This window comes from Pelobates fuscus, chromosome 7 (genome assembly GCF_036172605.1).
Source record: "Pelobates fuscus isolate aPelFus1 chromosome 7, aPelFus1.pri, whole genome shotgun sequence".
NCBI classification, from domain to species: Eukaryota; Metazoa; Chordata; class Amphibia; order Anura; family Pelobatidae; genus Pelobates; species Pelobates fuscus.
Window position 1 is genome coordinate 108,710,675 of NC_086323.1, and position 25,629 is coordinate 108,736,303.

The following is a 25,629-nucleotide window of genomic DNA, read 5'->3' on the forward strand; positions in this document are numbered from 1 at the left end:
CCATGACAATAATAATACAAACAGGGAAGGGTTGGGGGTCCGGCAGAGCAGAACTATACTTAAAAAGTCCAGCAGCAGTGACAGAAGTGTGCCTGTGCTAGGGACATTTCGAATCGTGCCATTTACAGCTCATGACACCTTTGCCCAATCCCTGACAAGTCCCAGTCCCTCAGCAACAGCCTGGCCACCAAATCCATGCAGATACGAACTTCAGTTTACCCAGAATCCTAAAAAACTTAGTTCGCCCAGAGATCCAACTCAACTAGACAAAGCTTTCCTAGTGATGGCCTCACCCCTAAATTCCTTGCCACCATACATATTCTTTCACAGTGCTCAATGCCTTTGGCAGTCCATTTTGTACAGACTAGAGTTGTGTCCATTTTTTTTCTTTTAGCCAGCCAAGGAGAGGTTTACAGTAGTCACGTAGTAAACAAGGAGTTTCTAATCTTTTAAAAAAAATAATTATTGACTGCATAGCATTAAACTGCAAGCTAACATCTTCAACATGTAAATGAAGGACTTTGTTCCTCAATCAATATAATCTTGGCTGTGGAATCAAAGCAAAAGATGACAAGAGGGAAAAAAAGAAAAAAGAAAAGAAAAACACCCAGACAGCACTAAATCCTTAACCACCGTTGTTAGAACCTAAGTATTATCTTAATTTATTTCTCAATTGCATACTACACACAAACAAAAATACAAACTGCATAAAACCAAGTCAATAAAGCTAATTCACAGATTCACTTGGGTACTTCAATAATAAAATCTGAAATCATAAAATCGCTACACAACAGCCAACAAATGCAAAGTAAAGCAAACCTTACATTATGTATGATACTCTAATGCTGTTGAAATCCACTAGGTGGCACTACATTTTCAGATATTCTAGATATAATATTATCCATGTGAATTTTTCGCTTTACTTTAACTTGGCAATAGGGATAAGCTGCTTGATGATTTTCTCAGTTTGCAGAGAAGTTAAGAGATACCATTTAAAGGAACACTGTAAGCGCCAGTAAGATGTAAATGCATGCACGCCAGCGCCACGGATGGCGGTATATGCACAGAGTGCTGTTAAAGGTGCTCTACTCATGTGCTGAATTGCCAGGAGAGCAGCAGAGGATAAGTGCGATACATTCAAAATCGGCACTCAAAACTATTAATAATAATAGTTACTATTATTATCATCACTGCTATGATTTGCCTCCTCACTCCACGTCCTCCCTGGTTCTAGAAGTAATTATATGGTGTGCACCTGCAAGATTGGTGCTCACCATAAAAGTCCCAGGCTCCTTTGACAGTCACCATTATAGCTTTGTATTAGAGAGCTTGTGCTGTAGCAAAAAATTCATTAAAAAATAATGCAGTTATCAGAAAGGTAACTTGGTGCAGATGTGTAGATGAAGTTACAAAGTAAACTGAAAATAAAATCTGCCTTTGTAGGTTATTTTTAATTTGCCAAATATGGAAAAAAAAGTGTTATCAACTCACCTCATCTTTGACTCCTTGAATTTTTCTCGGGACTTCCTCCATCTCCTGTGACATCTTACCCTGGGTGTTCTTCACAGACTCAACCTGTTCTTGAAGGTCCACTAGGCCCTTCTCCAACCTTCTCATTTCCAGCATAAATGTTCCTCTCAGCTCTTCCTGGGATGGACTAAATACATACAAAACAGCAAACAATATGACAAATAATAGCATGGTACACTCTCTAAATGCAAAGTGTGTATTGTCCGTGAATCATAGTCACAAAAATGTCACATTTGCCTTAAGGAAGGCAGTAAAAAAGGTTTCCTTACTGCCGTTGGGATTGTTTAAAAAACCCTCCAAAACAGAGAAATCTTTAAGAACTGGGATTAGTTTCTAGTAAATGTTATTAGGAATAAAGTACAGATACTTCAGGAGGTAATTACCAACAATCTCTACAAATAAGAGATAGAGAAGCTGTCAGACTTTTTACACACTTTCACTAAGGCAAACAATCAATAACTGCTAGTTCAGTCGTAGTATACCGGTAAGTACACAAGACTTGGCCTCTTATTTAGAAATATTGCTCTTGTTGGTATACAGGTCATTCATTTTTATCTGTAATCATTATTAAAACACCTGCTGCCTCCACAAAGATATTTTTTACTTCATCCAGAGGCAAGCTTGCATCCAAAGCTAGTTTCCACTACACACACTCACTCTCCCAGACGAACTACTAATCTGCTACCCCCACAAAAGGTCAATATCTTCTGCATCAATTTGTTCACCCTCTCATTCCATCCTTTCGTCACTTTAATTTTCCATCTGTGTGAAATCACCATCAATTACTTGGTAACCATCTCACCAACTCCTCCGTTGCCTACACCAGAAACATAAGAACATCAAGGGCATTTTAGAAGAAGCCAAGAACGGCCTTTTCTCCAATGCTACTTTTTGTCTCAAGACTCATTTTACATTTAGATTGAAAGATCTCTGACGGTCTCACATAACATTATAAAAGCACTACAAATTGAGATTAAAGTCCACAGGTAAGGCCCCTTACTCCTTGCATGTCAGCAATTACATATCCTTACTGCAACCCTACCTACATTTAATGATTACATTTTGTCAAGTGCTTTAAATGAGGTAAGTACTGCTAAATTAATATTCTAGATGTATCTCTTTTCCGGGAAGAAAATTTGTACAATATCAAATACTTCCTAGTATTGGGGTTTAATCTCTACATTTTGTACATTAATTTCACTTTATTATGAACACATTTGTAATTATTTCTTTAATGTTAAGTTGGATTTGTTTTGTGAACATCGGTTTTATGTTCTACACTATTGCCTAAAACTTTTTATACAATGAGCATTATCAGTCTAATAGTAAGTTAGATGATCATGTGTAAGAGCTGTCTGGATAATTTACATACACCTTGACAGGTGTCACCACACCTCAAGTGGGGCCAATTTATCATTCTGAAATATCCCACCACTGCACTGCTCAGGCCGGTCACCTTATTACCCAACTGGCTGAGCACGTAGACATACAGCTTCATCATTTCCTGGCTTGTCTTATAATGAATGAGCAGGTGTTATGTAATGATTAAAGGTGGTATGGTACCAAACCCTTAAAAAGAAACCCCTATATAAATTCAAGGCAATCTCACTTGGAAGTCACCTTTTCAATGGCCGGCCTTCAGAGTTTTGTTGCCAGACATGATGACAAATGGCCAATTTATTTTCCTGCTTGTCTTTTTATGGGTTTGATATATACAACCCTAACTGTTAATGACCATATCTTCTGTCTAGACAAAGTTGCTGCTGTATGATGCAGTGTCATTGACCAAGCTTTCTGTATATTCCACTCCTACTGACTGGCTTATTCCGGTTTAATTTGCCTATTTTGAAATGTAATATCACGTAATAGACGTGCAAAGTGCAATTGCAAGAAAACAGAACACATCCAAAAGCATAATGACTCAGACCAAGAGCATGCAAATGCAACATACAAGTGAAATATATATATCTCTAAAATATATATGACCAGCAAGTTCACATAGCATACGTTAAATACAACATGTAATATTGTGTGGTTTGTGGCAAGGTATGCCAAGGCACTACTTTACTACAACTTAAAACCATAAAGGGTCACATTGGTTCAGTAAGAAGTGACAAAAAAAAACAAAAAAACTGTAGATTTGACACCAAAATACTGTACAGAAGAAAATGTCAAGTTGATTTTCGTTTCAGCTATTTTGACCTAAAATTACCAATACTTCATAGTTTCCAGTTTAGTAGAACTGGAAGAATATATAAACAAGCTGAACTAATGGAATTCAATTATCTGGGAGCATCTCAACAGAAATAATAAGTAGAATAAGTACAATCATTTCAAGATATATTGAATAAAGGTGTACCCACATTACCTTTTTAATTCTCTCTTGAGCTGTAGAATCTGACCATTGACTTCCTGTGAACAGAAGAAATCATGTTGGGGATTTTCACGTATCTGTAATATTTTGTAAGTCTATATCTGCACATTAACATCCTTAAACCTTATCTTTTGTGTCGCTATACCCCATTCCCTCTACCATGCAATCTCATTTGAGTAGGGCCCTCAACCCGCTCTGTTCCTGTGCATCCAACTCGTCTGGTTACAAATAAGTGTCTGTTAGTTCACCCATTGTACAACGCTGCGGAATTTGTTGGTGCTTTATAAATAATAACAACATACACTATTCAGCTTCCATGTAGATTGGAGATTACCTATCAGCCGGCCAAGCTCTGCCATTTTAGTTACTAACAGGAGGATACAATTAAGATAAGGAGAGAGATATAAATAAAGCTAAAGAGTGAGAGATGTAAATAACGATAAAGAGACATTGAAGCACACGATTTGTTTTACTTAGGTCATTATATTACTGTAATAAACATGCAGTGTTCTTTTTCCTTTATTATCCCCCCCATGTATGATACATATTTTTTCAGACAAGCCAGTAGAAAGAAATAGATACATGTTTAATGTTTTTTTTTTTTTTTTTTTTTTTTAAATACTATGAAATATTACAGTAGGTGTAAAGTATGGTAACACTGTTATTTGTTCGTATTGATTTCATTACCTTGGACAATTGACGCATTCTCTCGAGAATTTCCTGAAGGTTTCCCTGTTGTTCTGCTCTCAGAATTTTCAAATCATTCTAATATACACAAAATTACAGTCAACAATAGATCAGTACTAGTGCATTCATTTCAAAATGACTTTTGTAGTAAATCAACCCCTCATACCATAGCTTTGTTTGATCCTTCCTCAAGAATACTTTCTTTCAGGCTTGCATCTCTGTGGCTTGATAGTTCTTTAAAGATCTGGGCTATCTGATCTCGACTAGGTCCAGACCCAACTGCATTATTCTTTTCACCATTCTTCAACTTCTTTTGATGATTTTCAAGACCCTGGAACCTTTTTTCAAGTGAATCTAAACGGGAGATTAATTCCATCTACAAGACAAGGAGAAATAAATATGGAAGGAGTTGTCAAACGAAGCGAACATAGATCAATTAGTGTAGACATCTCCCAAGCCTAAAAGATTTTTTTTTCTATTATCTCTGTCGCAACTTATTTTAGGAGGATAATCCATTCTCTGGCATATGGAGGTGTGATTGAATTGGAGCCAACAGAAGGGCATGCTCTGCTGAGCATGTGAGGTTCCAATATCAACTACAGCAAGTCATGCAGGCGGCTGATAGCCAAAATTGTCTTAGACGTGCCTTATGCTCTGTAGTGCAATGCTTGTATTTGGGTCAAGTCGAGACATGTTGTCTTGGGCACAGATGAATGTATAGATATGAAATCTAATGTCTGAGGGTTTACTGTAAAATGGTGTAACTGCTTGAGAGAACGTAAGAGGACAAGCTCCTTATTTACTTATTCATTCCTTTTGAAATTGTATAAGTAAGTGAATGTGTTGCTGTAACCGAATTGAAAACATAGCTGACTAGAAAAAGGTTTCCATTTCAGCTATTTTGGCATTTAATTTGAAACTCACTTTAAATTCCCTACAATCCTCATTTTAACAAATAACTTTGAAATGCTTTCAGGAGTTAAAGGAACTCTATAGTGTTAGGGATACAAATATGTATTGCTCATGATATAGTGCTCTGGTCTCTGTTTGGGTGACTGGGCCAGCGTTGTCATGGTTAATAAACCTTGCAGCACCGTTCTTCTCCATAAAGCTCTGCCTATTTGTCCGAGATCATTGAGATCGGCGATCTCTGCCAATTTAAACACTTTCCCATACAAAAGCATTAAGAGATAAGTGCACATGCACAACAAAACACCAGGAAGGCCTTTAACCCCAAACTTCTGGAATAAAAGGGAATCATGACATGTCACACATGTCATGTGTCCTTAAGGGGTTAAACTGGCACAAGTAAGGAATATCCCTAAATAGAACTGAAATAAATACAAGTTTAAAAAAAAAAATAATTATATATAAGGTTTTACATGCATCAATATATCCACATACATTGGTTGCTCTAAGGCTTAATTTGTCAGATTATTCACTTTCCATTTAAGTACTTATGCTCCGGAATACAAATCCCATTAAATTACATTTTTTTTTTACAATATGCCAATAGATTACATTTTTACTATCCACTACGGATATTCTTCAGGTGACATTTTTAATAAAAAATAAAGGTCTATCACAGACCTGAGAGAAGGGAGGTTGTGTTTGTGGTCCTGGGTCTTCTTTTGTCACAACGTCATCTGCAATGTGTTTCTGCTTCCAGGAAAAAAAAGAAGAAACAGGAAGAGAGGCCAAATTCTGAAGACCAAATGGATAGAAATGCCACAATCCTTGAGATACAAAAAAAAAAAAAAATTAAAAAAAAATAATATTTGTAATATCTCTGCAATGGAATAAAAGGTATAGTTTCATATAGTTATTTTAAATTGTTTTTGATTTCACTAACTGAAGGGTATTCCAAAACATTTTAGCTTACTGAAATGCTTTATGTGCAAAGAGGGTGTCCTCTTTAATAGAAATGAGCAATTTTATAAAATTAACCTTGTTACACCCCCCAAGCTGTCAGACAACAGGTCTGGTTACTTCCTGGTTGCTTAGCTCAGGGGAGCTAAACTCTAGAGGCAGTAATTGCCTAGAACACCTGCCTTGCATGTCTACCCCCTAGCGATCCCAATCTAAAAAAGGTCAGTCCAAAAAGGTTGCACTGTACCGCTAATTCTATTAACACTCAATTATGCACTAATCCTAGCTTGAATCTTTTAGATGGATTTATGCTATACTTAATTGTTTTATCTTTAGCTGTAATCACTCAGAGAGACGGCCTGACAGGACTGTGCGCATGCGTCTGTCAAACCTATAATAAGCACGCTATACGTATCCCTGGCCATCACACTTAACTGACAACCATGGGCACCCTTAACAGGCCTCCTCAGATTGCTCACTACCATAAATGTATGGGGCCACAGCGGTTCATCTTTTAAGCGACCCTAGCTAACTAGCCGGCAATCTCCCCTATGTCACCCAGCCACACAGTGTCCCCACCTTAGCCGTACTGTTGAAAGCGTGGTTGCCAAATCTTTAAATTAAGCTTCAGTGGCAGCAATTTTCCAAGCTGTAGTAACTCAGCGGGTCGTGTAGCGTAGTAATAAGCAGTTATCGTCTAAAGCCCTAGTTCTGTGCTATATGACACACTGTGCCAGTCTAAATGATCTGTTATGTTGAATTTATCCTCATAATATTCTCTATGCCTAGTACTATATTATTATAATCAAATGTGCCTAACTAATCAGACACAGCGACATTTAAAAAAATAAAATGAAGCAGACATATCTGAGAATGTATATCAATGTTAATGGTTATTGTATATGTATGTAAACTCACTGATATATTATTCTTCCTTTCTGTAACGAACTCAATAAAATAAAGAATTATTAAAAAAAAAAAAAAAAAAAGGTTGCAGGGTGTCTTTGATATGATTAAAGGTCAGTTAATTGAAGAAAAGGTCAAGATAACTTGCTAATCAGGCTTTAAATTCTCCTAGAATCAGAGAAGCTCCTCAAGCAGCCAGGCCCTGTTCCCTTGCAACATGTTTTCAGTTTAAAGGAACACTCCATGGACTTTTTATTTTTAATTATTAACTGAGCATGTATTTTATCATGCATGTTTTCCCTAGAGGTATGTGAAAAAATAGCTTCCAAAAGTTGGAAATCTGCTATCTGCAGCCTCTACTCCAAGGAGAAACTTTCAATTTGACCAGTCAGAGCGCATGTGGCTATCCAATGATCCTCAGTGAGCTGTAGAAAAGTTAATTGAAGGCAAGCACCTCTCCCACCTCTGTGGAGCTAATGTACGTAGCATAAATCATTGTAAACCATTCTAAAAGTGCAGAGTTCTATTGAAATTAGCCCTCAAAATATGACAGACTCTAGACAAGGTGAAGTGCTTTAGGTGTCTGAAGTGTTCCTTTAACAGTCAGTCACCATAGCTCTGCTTAGCCCCATCCACACAAAAACTATACTATGGCTTGGGCAGGAATAGAATTTGGAATTAGCCAAAATAAGAGAAAAGCGGACATCCCACTAACCTGTAGCAATCAGGGATAATATTAGCAGAAGTAGGAGGATCATCAGCACCTTCTTCAAAACTCCATAATGCCTGCAGATACAAACATCATTAATAGTAAACACACAGACAGTCACATTATTTCATTATGAAGTTTTTATACAAAGCAAATAAATAACAGGATGTGTATGGGCTAATAGCACATATCTAAGAAAGAAAGAAAAAAAACGGAGGGGGAGGGAATACATTTAGAATATGTAAAAACAACACACAAAAAAATCGACAAAATAAATGTAAAAAAAAAAAGTCCCACTGATCATGATTTCATATCAAATAACACCAATACGCTATTTACATGGATTTCAGTATATATTGAACAGCACTATATACGAACATTCTTAGAACACTGAAGATAACCTGCATAGCAACAAATTTTCTTAGTAACATACCAAATCAAGGCTTTTTCCTCTTTATTCTCATTCTATAAAGTTTAACAATTTTGGATTTCATGCCATATAGTTTGTCAACAACCCGCTTGCAACAGGTATGCCAAAATAGAACTACAATTAATGTCCAATTTTTTTTTGTCAATATGGTTTCCAACTTTGATAGCTTGGCCTAAATTTTGGTGGTCAAAACCATTTTTGTTTTTGGCATATGGTCTCATTCATCAGGACACAAAATAGATCTATAGATTTATCTATTACAATCTTCTTAAACCACTGAGAAAAGAATATATTAAAAAAAAAAAAAACACAACAACGTTCAACATACCAGATTTGCTGATCTCTTTGCTATTAGACAAAGACAGCTCAAATTGAAAACCACAATATACTCAAAATGTTAAAATATGTCATGTAGTAAGAGCATGAGAGACTTAGAAAGAGACTTTTGCAAAGCTACTCAGAATAAACGGACTAATACCTCTTAATTAAGGGGTTGAATGTATTATTTATTTAGGAAAATGTATGTAGAAGCACGTGTAATAGTTTTAGTAGAGTTTAGACAATCTTATGCGGTTTCTATTGAACTTTGACAGGTAGAACTGCAGAACAGCTTAGCCTCCTATACTTGACTTACGTTTCTTGATCATTTAAGTGGTTTAATCCTGTACGTCATTGAGTCAATTTAAATCCAAAAGAGCTTTGCATTGTTTGCTCCAGCTATCTGTCTAGACATCTGCTATTTTTCTAAACCTAGCAGGTGTAGGGTTTCTTTGAAAATAAAAACAGATACAAAGGCGCTCATATTGTTTGCCTATGCATGCGTTTCAACAAGTATACATCCTTATTGTCTCAAGTAAGCAAGTAAACATTTATAGTAACCCCAGTTATTTGCACTCACAGACCTGGTTAAGATGAAAACATCAAGGAGAGAGGCAGAGGTAGTTAAACGATACCATGTTGTACCAAACCACCAATAGAGAAGACCAAACAAACGTCCTGTACAATATGAAGGAGAGAGGGAAGTGTGAGTAGAGCAGGCTCAAGGTATAGTATGGGGATACAGAGACGCTACACATATGGAATTAGAGAAACACATGATAAAGTGGAACATGGGTTGAGAACACAGAATAAAATGGTGACAATACAGAAAAAAAACAAAAAAAACCAAAAAACACACACACACACACACACTCTAAATACATTGTAGAAAATAGAGTGAAAACAAAATGCACGCATAAATTCAATTACAAGAGATAAACTTAACTCATGACAAATGTGCTTGCTTATCTCTTATAATATAATCTAGTCCTTCGGGAAACTAAAAACTTAATGAATACAAACACAGACACCCAAGTTAAAAAGAGGAGAAAAAAAACAAAAAAAGAAAAAACACCAGATTAAACTAACTCTGCACCTCAAAGTGTCAAAGTGTACCTGTCATGGTACCCAAATGTTGTTCATTTAATAGTTAATTCAAATATCAATACATAGTGCTAGCAGAAATACAAGTGAATATATTTATTTTATTTTTTAACATTCGTTATTTTAGCAGTGCGGGGTTATACATACAGGCGTGCATGAACATTATAAAAAAGGAAGTACGGTATGACAGATTACAAAGGGAACATGTAGTGTCAAGGGATACTGCACTCATTTTGAAAACGTAAAGTAAAACAAAGCAAACAAGTGTGGGTGAGGTCTGCATTAAATAAAGATTTTTTTTTATTTCTTTTTTAAATTAGGCAAGCGACCCCCACAGAGAAAACACAGGAGGAGAAAACCACCCGAGGGTTGCTTAGCTCTAGATGTTCGCCCCACCAGTGAGACACAATATGTGAGGGATCACTAGTTAGGCAGACTGAAGTAAAGCTTTAAACAGTTGCTAGGTATAAGCTGAAACCAAAGGCGATAGCCTCAATACACCGTCAGATCCAGTGATGCCTTGATTATATACCGCTCAACCTTTGCTTGTACTGGTCAGGAGGTTTCCAGAAAGGAGAGTAAGGCACAGCAACCACAGCACATTTGTTGTAGATAGTGCTATCTGGGGTAATCAACACCAATTTATAACAGTAAAGACACTGTGAAACAGATTATGGCTATTTAAGTGCTAGCATTACAGAAAGTCTACTAGGAAAGAGAAAAAAAAAAGTCATCTAAAATAGGGAAATCTCACAGGAACAGGGCCTAACCCTAAATGTGTATGAGAATAGGAATAATAAATAAAAAAATTAAAGATTAAATGGGAACCAAAAACAGAGAATCCCTTAATCAGAGCAAATAATATAATATCAAAGTTTCCAGGACTTATATATTTGTACTCCCAAATATGGATATATAAAAATTCCCACCAATTTGAAAATTAGCTGAGCAAGTTATACTTTATTAATATAAATAGAGAGTAGAGCTTTAATAACCTTACAACTCTTATTAAATAATGCTTGTCATAGGGAAAATTTAGGGTATTAAAGATTAAGGTATTCTCTGTTTTGATTTCCTTCTTTTTCTATTCCTATATAAGTGCTAATATTAATCATAATAAAAAATCTCTATCGCAAATTAGATGTTGGAAGTCAATGGAGGCAATTTCCATTAAAGTAATGACAGGTTCAATAGGAGTAAGGAAGAGCTCTGCCCTAAACAGAAACTATATCAAAAAGGTGTATTGCCAAATATTCTTCTATTCTATGTTTGACTAACCTGGATATGAAAGCAGAAGCCAAGGGAGCTCACGCACACACCTAGTCCATCTTCTCCACCAGGAGCCTTGGGTGGAATAATCATCTGAATGATATTGACCTGAGGGACAAAAATAGATAAATAATGCATTTTTAAAAATGACATTTTTTATATATGTATATGTTATTTGGGGGCCACAGTGTTGGTGTCAAGGGACTTTGGAATCTCTGGTTCTAGGCTATACCCTGGACCTTTATTACGGGAGAGAGGTAAAACACCAATTGGGACAAGGGTCTTGGGGACCCCTCCTTCATAAATATTCTTGTCAAAATGTTTTTTTATTGAAAAGTTTTTTTTATATTTTATGGGAAAATAAAAAAGGTCTAGCTCTAGGGGAATAATATTATTCTCAATGTGGAAGGGGGTATCCACAATTAGATTTCAAATTTAGACTCTAGGACAAGAAAAAAAAATGTACAAAAATACACAACATGATTAATGATACTGCAAACTAAACAAAAATATAAAATCATTTTTGTGTTTTATATTGTAAAACAGGGTCAACATTTCAATAATAGTTGTATTTTTTGTGGTTTAAATATTTTTGTCAACGTTTTTGTGGGAGTTTTGAAAAGAAAAAGCTCAAACATTTGAAAATTGCATCTAACAAAGAGTATGAAATTATATATCACATGTATAGACATGTGACTTTGATCAAACAGTGTTTTGAATAATAAATAAGTTACACAATTCTATAACTCATTAAGATAAATATTTTTTAAAATAAATCACCACATATAAAACCAAATGCAATTTCCCCCCCTTTTTTGATTAGATTTACATCTTTAAATAGCCCATTTACGAAACAAGGGAAATAAAGAGAAAGTGACACAAATTAATTTTAAAAGAACACTAAAAACAAACACGCTCTATTGCCCATTTACAAGCTTAAACTCAACAGGTACAAAAGAATAATTTTGACCTGAAATTTTTATTTATTTTTAGAAATTTGAGTGCGGTATATATATATATATATATATATATACATATACACACACACACACACACACATACATACATACACACACACACACATATATATACATATATACACACACACACACACATATACACACACACACACATTTTTTTATTAAATAAAATGAAAGACAGATACATGCTCCACATTTCATTATGTAAGAAATATTTAAGAAATGTATAAAATAAACCATAAACAAAAGTAGTTTTAAAAACTTGGATCCCTCGAGTTAAGTTGGGGTCTGCTGATACCACCTTGCAGTTGAGTTGAATCCATGTACTATGATTGATATCTTGACATTCCTGGTGGCTGCTATAGTCAATACACATGGAACAGCAAGGTTTGTGGCGTTTAGACTCATCTGAAAGTATTCAACTAGATATGGACAAGAGCATATCCAAACAGGATGACCTGCTAGCATAGTAGACAAAGATGAGGTAATTAGGAGGACAGGCAATAAATAGCCTGTTTATATGGACTAGCTAAAGAGAGACATGAAAAGTTGTCTGGAATAAACCGGTCTATACAGGATAGACAATACTGTCAAGGAAATTGTGACCAGAAAGTTACTGACAAAGGGGATACAGGGTAGGAGGATTATTAAAAATGGTTAGCTAATCACAAGAATATAACGATTATTAATAGTGCATGCGCTTAAAAGGAACATTATAGCAGTAGGAATACAAACCTGTATTCCCAATGCTATAGTGTTCGTCTGTAGTTAAATACAGGTCCCTCCTATTTGCTTTTGTCCAGTCCCAAAACATCTTCTGTGCTTCTCACCTGTCCTGCGTCGTAGTCCCATCCAATGCTAATCATAGAGAAGCAACGGTGACCTGATTCACATACGCAGCAAGAGCCACACGCACAATCCATCTTCCCCACAGGATTCCATTGTATTCAATTGAGAAAGCGAATAGTATGCAAATGATAAAGCCCTTACAGTTGGTAGAACACAAGCACAGCTAGGAATAATTCTCAGCACAGAATCTTGGATAGGATGGAGGAGCAGTCGTTTCCACATGTGTTGTGAGATAGTGGCAGAAGGGCTTATTTCTGTAATATTTTTGCAAAATGTTCTACTATAATAAACCACAAGTGGAGAGAGGAAAACCATAAGACCTTTGTACCGTAACCTATGTTTCCAGCACAGGAGTATTTTAATTTGTGCTTTTACCTGTGTTATCTTCTTCTGAAGAATAGCCTGATGAAGAGGTAGATCTGTCATAGGTTAGCTGAGTTTCGGAGAATCCATTCTTGCTGCTGCTGCTGCTGCTACTGTTATACGGGACATCTGTACCCATCCGCTTTCGTACAAGGTCACCCTCTCCTGAGTTAGAAAGGGTTACTTTAATGTGCAGTTATAACAGAGTTTAACATTACTACATCCTTAGGAGTCGATGAGCTACAAGCAAATTTCGGAAAAGTTATATTTTTGGCAAAAACCTTGTAATTCATTATGCAAACCCCATTAACTAGAAGGATTTAATGGCATTATGGGAAGATACAGTCATTGCCGTGCATCGTACCACAATTTCAATTGTAACTTGTGTTAACCTTTTTCCCCCCTCCATTTGATGCTCCTCGCCCGCCAGACTGAGAATAATCTCTCCACCAAGGTCAAAGTCTAACCAGGGTTACCAAACTTTTTGAAAAATGCTGTAGTGCCCCTGTGTCCCGCTGTGAGATCAAACATTTATCTCAACTTGCAAGGTACTACCAAGCAATTGGGAAGTTTATGATACGGCCATCCCTCAGATACTACCATCCAAGCAGCCATGGTGAATTTAGCTATAAACAGGTTGTCATGAGAAGGCTACTCCACTACTGGTCTCAACAGCAGGTAGTTTAACATTCCAATTTCTTTTAAATGTACATTAAATATTTATCATTACAATCTAATGCAGTCCAGGCACAGGCAACGCACGTATTGTAAATGAGGAGGAAACAATGTTTTGTTTTGTTTTTCTCTATGCTGCCGATCAGGAACAAAGAACACAGCTTATAACAATGACTGACAAAAAACTAAGATTTTGACCAGTTCCAGAATAAAGATGTGTAGATTTTAGTACAATTTCTTTTTTTTTTATATTTTTTTTTTTTTGCTTCTTTTGTGTCCTGACATTTTTAATGCACTCATTTTTCCTGGAACGGCAACAGGCTCCAACGTTGTTACTTTCTTTTGTAAAGAAACTCTAACATTAAATTTAAAGGGACTCTCCAGGGAGGACATTTTACTCACCTCGTTCCAGCGCTGGGAGCCTCGTGAAGCCGCACCCCCTATTTCGTCAAAATGACGAAATAGGCGGGTGCGAGCAGGGAGCAATCAGACGCTTCCATTTGGAAGCGTCGTTGCTCCCTTGTGCGCATGCGCGGCTTCGCCGCACATGCGCACACACTTCAGAGGGCGGCATTCATGCCGCCATCTGAAGTACTGAGCGCACTACCGCGCATGCGCGCGGTCGCGAGCTGAGCGCGGCCGCGAGCTGAGCAACAGCTCAGCTCACGGTCTTTGCCCGCCCCCCTCCTCCGCTGACAGGCTGGAGAGAGAAGGCGCGCACACAGTGCCTTCTCTCTCCTGAACACGTCAGACGTATTTTAATACGTCTGACGTGTACAGGGCCTTTTTAGGGCCCTGCGTGATAGGAAGTCCCTCTAGTGGCCGTCTGAGTGACGGCCACTGGAGGTATTCCTATCAATCAATGTAAACACTGTATTTTCTCTGAAAATACAGTGTTTACATTAGATTGCCTGCAGGGAGCTATAGAGAATACCTGAACAACTACATTAAGCTGTAGTTGTTCAGGTGACTATAGTGTCCCTTTAAGGCCAAACTAGGAAAGTAGAAAACTCAGATTTTTTTTTTCTCTAGTTTGGCTGTTTTGGTCTAAATTGTCTAATTTACTTTGAATACCTGGCAATAGTCACTGTGGGGAATAAACATGTAAACAACAAAAAGGTCTAGTCCGTAATGGAGATTTTGGTGATTGATGGTGCAATTTAGGTAGAGAAAAGAACCGTTTCTCCTTAGGATATTTTGAGAACAATTTTGTAGATACAAACAGATTAAAAACCAAAAATAAACACACTTTCAAAAGACTGAAATCTCCCCCTATGAGCAAAGGGAAGGGAATAGAAACCTCCTTGCATTGTTATCTAAACAACAACAGCAACAACGTATTTAACCAGGAAAGGTACATTCAGACTACTCTGGTTTTCAAGTATGTCCTGTGGATGTTACCATAGCCCAACATCCAGGGGTTGTTACTATAAACAGAAGTTGTTTTTAAAAGGTTTTCTGTTTAAGCCAAGTAATACATGTCAACACGATGAGTAAATAGTATAGGTCAGAAACTCAGTTTCATAGTTATGCCTTCCTGCCTAGCAATGTCTCAAGCTAGTCCCAACAAAACATGCTCAATTTAAGATATATAAGGCGATGTATGGCAAGGTAAACTTTATTAAAACATTGTATTTCACTGCAACCAGTGAATACATGTATGCCTGTTCTAAAAAAAAAAAAAAAAAAAAAAAAAAAAAAAAAAAAAAAAAAAATCGCAATGCTAAACATTTACAACAAATACATTAGCAGGAAAACCAAATACATAAATAAATAAATGCGAAAGCAAAAACCTATTTTTCGGGTGCTTCTGCAACCTGTGAATCTGTTTATTGCTGAGCAGAATAAGGCAACTGAGCAAAGAAGAAACACACACAAAAATACCACATCAAGAAACTCGTTCAATCATGGAGCTCTAATCGTGCATGACCAGATTTTAACTGTAAACTATAAACCTAAATGGCAGAATTCAGACCAAAAAAAAAAAAATCTGCTTATTTTAACAAAAATAAATTCTAATACAAAACTTCAGCACATCTGAATTTTGCAATCCATTAACACTTAAAGAATAAATCCTATTGTGCAGTTGAGAAACCCAATTATCTGATTTTAGGATCACTCTCAGATAGGAACTTTTAGAAATGTACCAAACATCAGAGGGAAAAAAAAAAAAAAAAAAAAAGCAACTATTGAATTTTAGTGCTGTCTGGAGTAAACCCATGTACACAGAACTGCTAACATCGCATGATGCACAAGTTGGTGCCAGTTACACCACCTGTTTCTGTAAGTTCTTCAGTGGTTGCCAACCAATTATTATGGGCTGTTGGTAGGATCACAAACATTACTACAAGACAACATAACACCATGAGCAAAATCTACCATAAATACATCTCCTTGTATCTATGCCACAGGCTAAAGCAGCAGGTGGCATGAGGCACAAGCGATATACAAATATATATTTAATTATATGACAGGAGGCTTCATATTTTGCAATTCTCTTTACTGTACTCCAATAGCAGCACATCTTATAACACAAACTATCAAAAACAAGTATGAGGAGGCTATACAAGCTCTGACTGGAACACGCTCCTTGCCAAGTGCACATATCAGAGTATTATACATTTTCTTGATTTTACAGTTGTCTTCATATGAATTGTATTATTGTTCGTAGTAGTTATGGCTCCCTTACACTGCTTTCTCCAATCCGGCACAGGTCATTATAGACTATCTGTAGCTTGTTCACCCTTTTACACCTCACCTGTCACAGATTAGTGACACTCTCCCCCTCTGAGCGCTACACTTTCTCTCCCTCTCATTCTGGGGCTGTCCTGTGGTCTCTGGGGCTCAGGGTAGCCTTTTCACTTATGTTCTTTACTTTCCTCTCTTTGCTGTCTGCGTACACCATGGCCATACTGAATCTCGCAAAAGCACAAGATTCTCAGCAGCCATTTCCTCGGTACAGCAGTCTATATGAAGCTAGAAATACTCCAACATTGGTCTGAACTTTTGCGACACACTCATTACTTTGCCCTACTCCTGGTGCATTACATTCGGTTTAGCAAAGACTCTGTGGCACATAGGGGTGAGCCCCCTTTTGGTACATTATACATATTATATGTGGTTAGCATTAATTCATGCCTGGCTGTTTACTTATGTTAATATGCACTGTATGCAGGGGTGAGCCCCCCCGATAAACTTCGCATTGCTGATCTATAATAAAATCAATCAATAAGAGGCATGCTATTGGGGTTATCCCCTTTTCCGGCAACACACTGTCACCTAAATATAGTACAATATATAATATATCAATATATTTAGGTGAAGCAGTGTGTTGCCGGAAAAGGGGATAACCCCAATAGCATGCCTCTTATTGATTGATTTTTATAATAGATCAGCAATGAGAAGTTTTTATGGGAGAGACCCAGTTGTCCCATCTGACCCAAGTTCCCCCCCTGCCTGACTCTTCTTTATACTCAACAGGTTAGAAATTCTATTGCTTCAGCCATGAGTGATTCACCACCATCAGGATTTTCAAAGTATGCTTAATGCTACACATTTCCCATTGGACCACCACTCCCCACCCCCGCTCCCTAGTGGAACAACTGTGGCGCATACTGAAGTTGAGGAACCACTCGACTGGGTTGTCTGTATGTGAGCACACAACCACTGCAACACACCTCTGGAAGGGCTCTGCTGCAGCTTAGCACCACCCTAAAGGCAAGGCACCACTCAAGTTACCTAAACGGATAGAGGTTTAGGAGGTCCAACCTCTACTGCTTTCCAATTATACGACCCTTACCACCCATCGACCATCAGGGAATGGCAGACAGAATTCTCTGCCTCAGACAAGGATGGTCAGGAAAAAGATGGACCTCAGGGTAATTCACAGTATGAAAAGTAATCCATCATGGGGGATGCTCCGATGTCTAGCAAGGCTCTTGCATATGACAACATGGAGGATAATGAGACCTTCTTTAACACTGAGGGCAACCTTTTGACCCTCGTTACATCTGGCACCCACAACACCTCTTATCAATATACAAGAAAGTTGACAAAAGGCCACCATCAACTTTTGTCCAATCCCAGCTGCCATCACAAGTGATTGCTGTGGGATTCAGACAAGGTCTCACTCATTGTGAAGCATCTATGAAAGTTACAGACATCTTTTGGGATCCTCCATAGTGTTTTACTCTCTCTAATGTATTATGCAATTAAAGCATGAGCCAAGAGCTGAAGAAGATCTCAAGGAAACAGATAGCGATGCTTGCAAGGCACAGCTTCAGCTAAGTAAACTTACTTTCCATTGCACCCTGTTGCCACTGGACCCCAACTAGAGATGTCACCTTCAGGGGACTTTGCAAAATATAAAAAGACCTCCAAAAGGTTTGTGATACAAGAAAACTACAAAGTCAAGATTTAACCATACAATATAAGTAAAATAGAAGAGGTTTTTAATAGCAGGGCCACCAGTAACCAATCTATTATTTTGTCCATATATTTGCCAAATTAAACATTGTAAAAATATATTGTTTAATATGGAATTATAATACAGTACACTACTAAATAATGTACGGTCTCTAAAAGGTCACAAAATAGACATTTCAAATCCAAATTCCACTAGTTTCTGTTCTGAGACCTGCCGCTTTGACTGAGCAAAGTCACTCTGTAGGAATACGTATATTTCCCTGTCTGGGAAAAAAAAAAAAAAATTAAAAAAAAATTCCACTCCACATCTCCAACTCTATACACAGAGACTATGATCTTGAGTTCATAGCTCGAAGCGGCTGGTTTGAAGAAAAAAAAATTCAAAAAAATAACATCAGAGCTACCCAGTTGTTTATTGTTTTCATAGATACACATTCTTGCACAAATATACCATCCTGCATAATTTTCCTGGATCACAAGAATGGATATCCAAGTCACAGATAAGTCTTGCATTTTCATTTAAGACACAGTTTTTCACGAGAAATGTATACCTTTTCTGAGAGAATCATACATGATTATATGCTCAAGGCTGAAGTGCACATTTTATCTAGGGGGATGTGGAATTGCAGGTAATTACAACAGCTACCAGGAGCCTGAAAACCCCATTTCAAAAAGTATTTCATTCAGAGCACATAATCCCTTGGAGAAAATCCCAGAGATTCCCACAGTCTGTTGAAAAGGCAGGCTGAGTGGTTTATATATCTAAATGCCAATGGATTGTTCTAGACGTTTCACTAGCCTGTCGAACATCAATCAGAAAAGCAGCATGTTTTACTGCATCCAAAAGCTTAAAGGGACACTCTGGGCACTAATACAATTTTAATGCATTTGACAGGTTTTGATCTCATTAATATGCTTTATTTTTTGCATGCTCAAATCTTCATAGTTTTTGTATTAAAAGAATAATTGTTTTGCAGTCCGCCATTGCTGGCTTTGCCCCGATCCGCCTCTTTGGCTGACATCAGAACTGATGATCTCAGCCAATCACAATGCCTTCCCATAGGAATGCATTGAATTGGATGAGATTGTCAATTCAAATGATCTCAGCCAAGGAGGCAGCAGAGTCAAACGCCACCATGACCAATCAGCATCTCCTCAAAGAGATGCACTGAAAAAAATGCATCTCTAGGAGGGAAAGTTCAGAGTCTCCATGCAGAGCGTGGAAACACTGAACGTCTGGGTACTGCCCCAGGAGGCACCTCTAGTAGCAAAAGGTATCCCTAGACTGCAATGTAAAGACAGCTTTTTCCTCTAAAAAGGCAGTGTTTACAAAAGCTTGCAGGAACTGACTATACTCACCAGAACAACTACAAGAAACTGTAGTTGTTCTGGTGACTATAGTGTCCCTTTAACTTAATATCAGTTGATTCCTTGCCTAGACAGTTGTCTCTTATTACTCAAAATTAAGTAATTCCATACAAGCTGCTAATCTGGTACACAGAGGTTATGTTTAGTGACCCAGCCTTCACACATGCTGGTTAACTAGATAATGATAACAGTTTCACATGGCTTATCTGCTTAGTTTGTAAAACGACCAATATACAGCAATGCAAGTGCACACAGTAATTCAAACTCAAGCAGGATATATAAACAGTATCTCAGTTCTCACCCCAGTATGTTCCAGCATAGCTTGTGTCTTGTAAGGATGCAGCCACATCTCCTTTGTCTCTACTAATGTAGCTAGATGTCTCACTGTAGTAGGAGCGTTCTGTTGTTTTTCGTGGGTTAGGCAGTTTAATGGTTGTGATCGTTCTTCTTAAGCTCCTATAACAGAAGTTAAAGTGAGTTACCAGTATCGCGTCTCCCCCCTCCTTTTAATGGTATCACAAATCAAAGTAAATTTTTTATCCAATTTAAATATTTATAAATTAAAAGACAACCAGACCACAGTAGCAGGCATGAAAGTCACAGACAGGTTGTCTTGGGTCCTGAGCTGAAATCAGTGCCACAGTGAATTTTAAAAAGGCTCTTGTTACACATGTTAGGTTTTTACGGTCTTCCCTCCATTGTCAACTCACAGTTTATGGTATGGCCTGATACCTCTACACTAGATGTTGGAGCTGGAACCTCGAATTGCTCTTACCATAGACACATTTATGAATTTACCTGCATAACCCAAAAGGAAGGAAAGCCAGGGATTACACCTGCCACACGCGTATGACTCCCATTACACACATACCCCACATAACACCCATGCAACTGCCAACTCCCATCTCACAGTGTCAGTGATATGCACATACAACTCCCATCACTCGTAGCAGAGACAAATTAAGGTGTGTATGACAAAAAAAGACTTCTGTAGAGAGAGATGAGGGACTTTCATAGGAGCTGTGATATAGACATAACGGGAAGTAATAAACTGGATTTTTTTTCTGGAGTGGCCAAATTCCATGAACTGGCACTTAATATTGTTTTTAAAAGTACAAGTCAGTGTCACATTGATGATGGCAAAAAAACAAGTAAAATTCCCAAGTGAAACACATTTTCAATAAATCATTTATTCTGGGAGTTTTCTCCTGCCACCATCATATACATTTTTAAAAGAAATTGCATTTAATATCATTTTTTATTTGCATGAAGCAAGTCTTTCTTACGACTTGTTAGATTAGTTCCACTGCTTTACATACATCCTAGCGAAAGGTACATTCTCCTTGTGTACATCTGGTGAGTTATGCCAACACATGATCTGCTGATTACTGATAGATAAACAGGGAATAATGAACGCAACAGACACTTGTTGCAGCATGGCTGTAATGTGGTACAAAGTCTTGCCGATGTGATCCCATAGGGGAAAAAGATTGTTCATCTGGGCAATGTAGAGGTGGGGCTGTGTATGTAACTAGGGACCACAAAGCTTCCTGTGTAAATGTGATTTCCGCTTTGTGAAGAGCAGGATATGACAATATGAATACTTTATTGCTTCTTATACACAAAAGGATGTGGTGGAAAATAAGTCACCTAAACCACCACGTTAGATGGAATAACAGACAGACACTGAAAAAATACAGATACAGAATAACGTCTCATAAATTCACCTTGCTGGACTCTCCCTGTATAACAAATGGCTCTCTACACTGCTGTTGCTGATGCGGTCATCATCCTGCTCAACAGTCCCCAGTCGTTTACTGCGACGTGACATCTTGTCCTCCTTTACCTGTGAAAGCAATGTCCATTTTATTGATTTATTTTAAAAACAAAGACACCCAGGTTACTGCACAATATTTATAGTTATAACATGGACTGGGTATGAGAGAATAGCATTAGTAATATATAGAAAGAGAAAATATATGTAAATTTAAATAGATCGACAAAGCACTAGGAATATGTCATCTGCACGTTACATATTTTCATTTACACAAGCATGCTTCTTTACACACAAACAAATCCCCAAGATTTACAGCTTCTTCAGTAATCTCTGCCAAAACCAGGAAGTGAGTCAGACAGTCATGCTACCCACATTACTCTGTAGTGCAGTTAAGCTTATCCCATGAGCAATGCTTAGGTGTTCTAACTTAACTGCCAGCTTTACACAGTAGAAAGCCAAAAGCTGAACTACAACTACCAGAAACCCAAGTCATGAGATCTTCTACAACATTATTAGATCAAAAAAAAAAAATCAACTTTGAATGGAGGGACGGGAAATGAAACTACACAATGGAGGTCTTTAGAAAAACAAACCATCCGTTCAAACAAATATTACAGTTTATTAGCACATTTTGTTTACTGAAATGGAAGAACTCAATAGGGAAGTGGTTAACACAATGACATTCATAAAAACTTTTATGGTTTAACAAAAGATGCTTTCTGTGCACTTTACAGCTAATCCTTCACAAAGCGCCGTTACATAATTACTAACAAGAGATAGCATGGCTGGCAACTCCTGCCTGGATTTAAAAGCCATACTAAAACTCACTTTAAAACAATAAATATAATGATCCACAGAAGGTTCCATTTACACAGATGCAACATTCCTGTATACTAAAGATCTTAAAGGACCACCAAAGGCACTCAGACCACATCATCTCAATGGTCCTTTATTTTTAACACTGAGATGTAAAGCATTGCCATTTAGTGGATATAGCAATGCTTACATTGCAGGGCAACATACACTTCCACTGCGAGAAAAGAGTAAAAGTCGGTTTTCACAGCTAACCTCCAACAGGAGTGTAGGCCTGCCTTGCACGCGATTTTCATCCCCGATATTACTTTATCGATCTCGGTGATGGGAACAAAAGCAAGGTTTGTATTACGAACACTATAGTCTTCCTTTAATGTAGAGGTCGTCGCTTCAAAACCCCCCTAAAAACTAAAGCTATAAATTGCTGATTTTAATATGGATGGTAATTTATCCAACACATAACTTTTTGCATTATTCATAAAGTAAGAATTCTGGGCATGCCAGTTGTCCATTATAAAAAAAGAAAACTAAAAAAAAAACAAAAAAAAAAAAAAACATTAATGGGTTTATTCTATAACCCAGGACAACTGTGGATAACTGACAAGGAAATAGCAAAATCTAGTCCTAAATAGGGAGTTTATGTAGTTAACATAAATTATAGGGAAATTTACAATGTAATTTCAGAATTTAAAAAAAAAAAAAAAAAGGCAAGCTGTCACTAGAAAGAGTTCATATTTGCAAATAAGAAACTATCGTATGTTTTGCAAACCAGGGTTATTCATTAAACTGCAATTTCTCAGTAAAATAACAAGAAATGACAAATGAAGGACCATCATAACATCACTGTTTCACAGAAATGGCAATGTTTTACATTAGCAGAGAAAAAGGGACAGTGTCTGTGAACCAAAACCACTACATTAAGAGAAAGTGGTTCTGGTGCTCAGTGTGTCCCTTAAAAAGCAGTTTTGGTTATGTTGCAATGATGGAATGCCAAAGGTTAGTTTGTTGAAATGAACAGCAGCAATGCTTCAGAATGTTTACCTTGTCTGTTACAATTATCAGCTCTCCGCGTGGTAAAATGGGCCTCTTAGTCTCTTCTAGGTAGTCTTTTGTCCAACGACCATACAATATTTTGCCAATAGCTTCTTTAAATTTTTTTTTTCTTATGGTCTAAAAAGTATGCAACCAAGGCTGGTGTAAGAGAAGCAGTTGTTGCTATCACCATTAAGTGTAGTGACAACAATGTGCAGTGTGAGTGTGTAGAGAAGGGGAGGGTGGGGGGGTTAATTGAGAAAAGAGAATAAGCAGGGCAGAGAAGAGGTACAGCTCCAATAAATATATTAAATAAATAGAAAGGAGCAAAAATATACAAAAAAAAAAAAAAGTTGTTTTTGCACTGTGGGAAAATAAAAATGTAACGAAGTGAAAAAAGTGAGAGTGGGTGTTACCAAGAGGATGTAAAATGCAGTATACCGCCTTTAAGGGGGTAAAAATAAAAGAGAAAGCAGACAAAGAAACAATATGACAGTGAGGCAAGGGTTAACCAGAACAATACCAGCTTTTAGGAGGAATTATGAAGCGTGGGAGAAGAAAGTGAGCAATGCACAAAAATACTGAACTGCCCAGGCGAGGTTGTGGCGATAAATGCAGGCGATGACATCAGCAGGGTTCCTTTCTGCGATCCCTCACTGCGTGTTCCAGTGACAGGGGCACAAACACACACTGCTGTCAGCTCAGGATGCAGCTGCCTGCACTAGGACCAGAGGAGTCCCCGCATTGGCTGGCCTGGCTGGCACTCATGACGAGAGCGCAGAGCCGATTGGCGGGTTTGAACGAAAGAGGCGGGAGTAGTCTCAGCAGCACCTCTGCAGGAAAGGGCGGCACTTGGCGGCGTCCCTCATTAACCCTTACCTCCCCGCAGCGTGTCACCTGTCTGTGTTGGATAGTGCAATAAAGACCCCAGTGTTTTCGTGTTAGGAGTTGTGTGCGATGTTTAAAGCTCACAGCTGCCTCACTTCCCCAACATGTTCTCTGTGGGTTTCTGAGTTTTCCTTTTTGACCCCCACATCTTGCTAGCATCTCCTCCCTCCTTTCTTTGTCTGGGTTTATCTTCTTGTGGTTTTTCTTCCGCCCTTTCTCAATTCTGTCTCTTTTCTTTTTTTTTTGTCTGTGTATGTATGATGCTATGTGTAGTATGCATGTACCTTTCTTAGTTATCTTTGTCTATAGAGGTCTATCTCAACAATTAATGTCCCTTAAATTTACCCCCTTCCACTTTATACATTTTTGTCTGCCTTTCTTGCAGCTTTTATGCACAATATAAAGGTAAACTCCAATCACCATAACCACTACAGCTTACGCTAGTGCTTATGGTTATCCTAAACTAAGCCCTGCAGAGCATTACTTGCCTAATTGGCTGAAGAAGCGGGGCTAGATTTTAATGCCAGGAGGATTCTGTGTTTGTCAAATTGCTCAATAAAGGTCTGACCAAATCTGACAGGCTGCACCTTTAATGGCATAAAAAAAAAAAAAATCATTTGCGTGATACATTTGTAATGCACATAAAAGCAAAAAAAACAACAACAACAACAAAAAAAAAAACACTTAAAACAGCACTGTCGGAAGAGCTCCAGGCCACAACAACCAAAAACTGCGCTTTCAGCCCTTATTAACGGGTTAATCTATCCCCGTAGTGACCTTAAAGCATACCGGCTCCAAAATGGGGAGGAAAACAAAAAAACTTAAACCAGACAAACCCAGACTGGACTTACAGATCGACGAACTCTGGCGGAAGGCCCAGGGCGCAACTAGCTCCAAAATGGCGTCCATGCATGGAGGATGCTCAGATTTTTACGAGGAAACATCCGATGAAGCAGAGGAAATGACCCCTCCGGCCCAGCCACAACGGCCACCGGATCGGAGACAGCCCCAGCCAACCGCGGTAAAACCCACGCCGGTAAGCATGGAGGCAATCAGAGAGCTGATGGCGGAACACCACCAAAAAATCTCGGCCGATGTGGCGTCACTCAGGGAAGCCTTGCAGGGCCTAGACGGCAGGCTAAGGGTGGTGGACACAACCTTAGAAACCCACGGCGGCCAAATTAAGGAGCTGCAGCAAGCTATTACAGAGCTTAAACAGCAAAACGAAAAGACTGAGCTGAAACTCGCCACGATGGAAAACAA

General features: G+C 37.9%; 1 protein-coding gene across 1 annotated transcript in view; it reads right to left on the reverse strand.

Annotated features, from left to right (window-relative positions):
- SUN2 (Sad1 and UNC84 domain containing 2) overlaps nt 1-24,188 on the reverse strand; it is a 43,686-nt gene extending 19,498 nt beyond the window's left edge. The window contains exons 1-12 of the mRNA XM_063426379.1: nt 23,488-24,188; nt 21,584-21,702; nt 20,158-20,312; nt 13,401-13,553; nt 11,206-11,304; nt 9,408-9,501; nt 8,082-8,152; nt 6,182-6,327; nt 4,758-4,967; nt 4,592-4,669; nt 3,899-3,942; nt 1,492-1,657 (exon numbers count right to left, since the gene is read on the reverse strand). Of these exons, the coding sequence (XP_063282449.1) occupies nt 1,492-1,657; nt 3,899-3,942; nt 4,592-4,669; nt 4,758-4,967; nt 6,182-6,327; nt 8,082-8,152; nt 9,408-9,501; nt 11,206-11,304; nt 13,401-13,553; nt 20,158-20,312; nt 21,584-21,687 (1,320 nt within the window). The 5' untranslated portion in view covers nt 21,688-21,702; nt 23,488-24,188. The remainder of the gene's footprint in view (nt 1-1,491; nt 1,658-3,898; nt 3,943-4,591; nt 4,670-4,757; nt 4,968-6,181; nt 6,328-8,081; nt 8,153-9,407; nt 9,502-11,205; nt 11,305-13,400; nt 13,554-20,157; nt 20,313-21,583; nt 21,703-23,487) is intronic.
- Between the last annotated feature and the right edge of the window lie 1,441 nt (nt 24,189-25,629).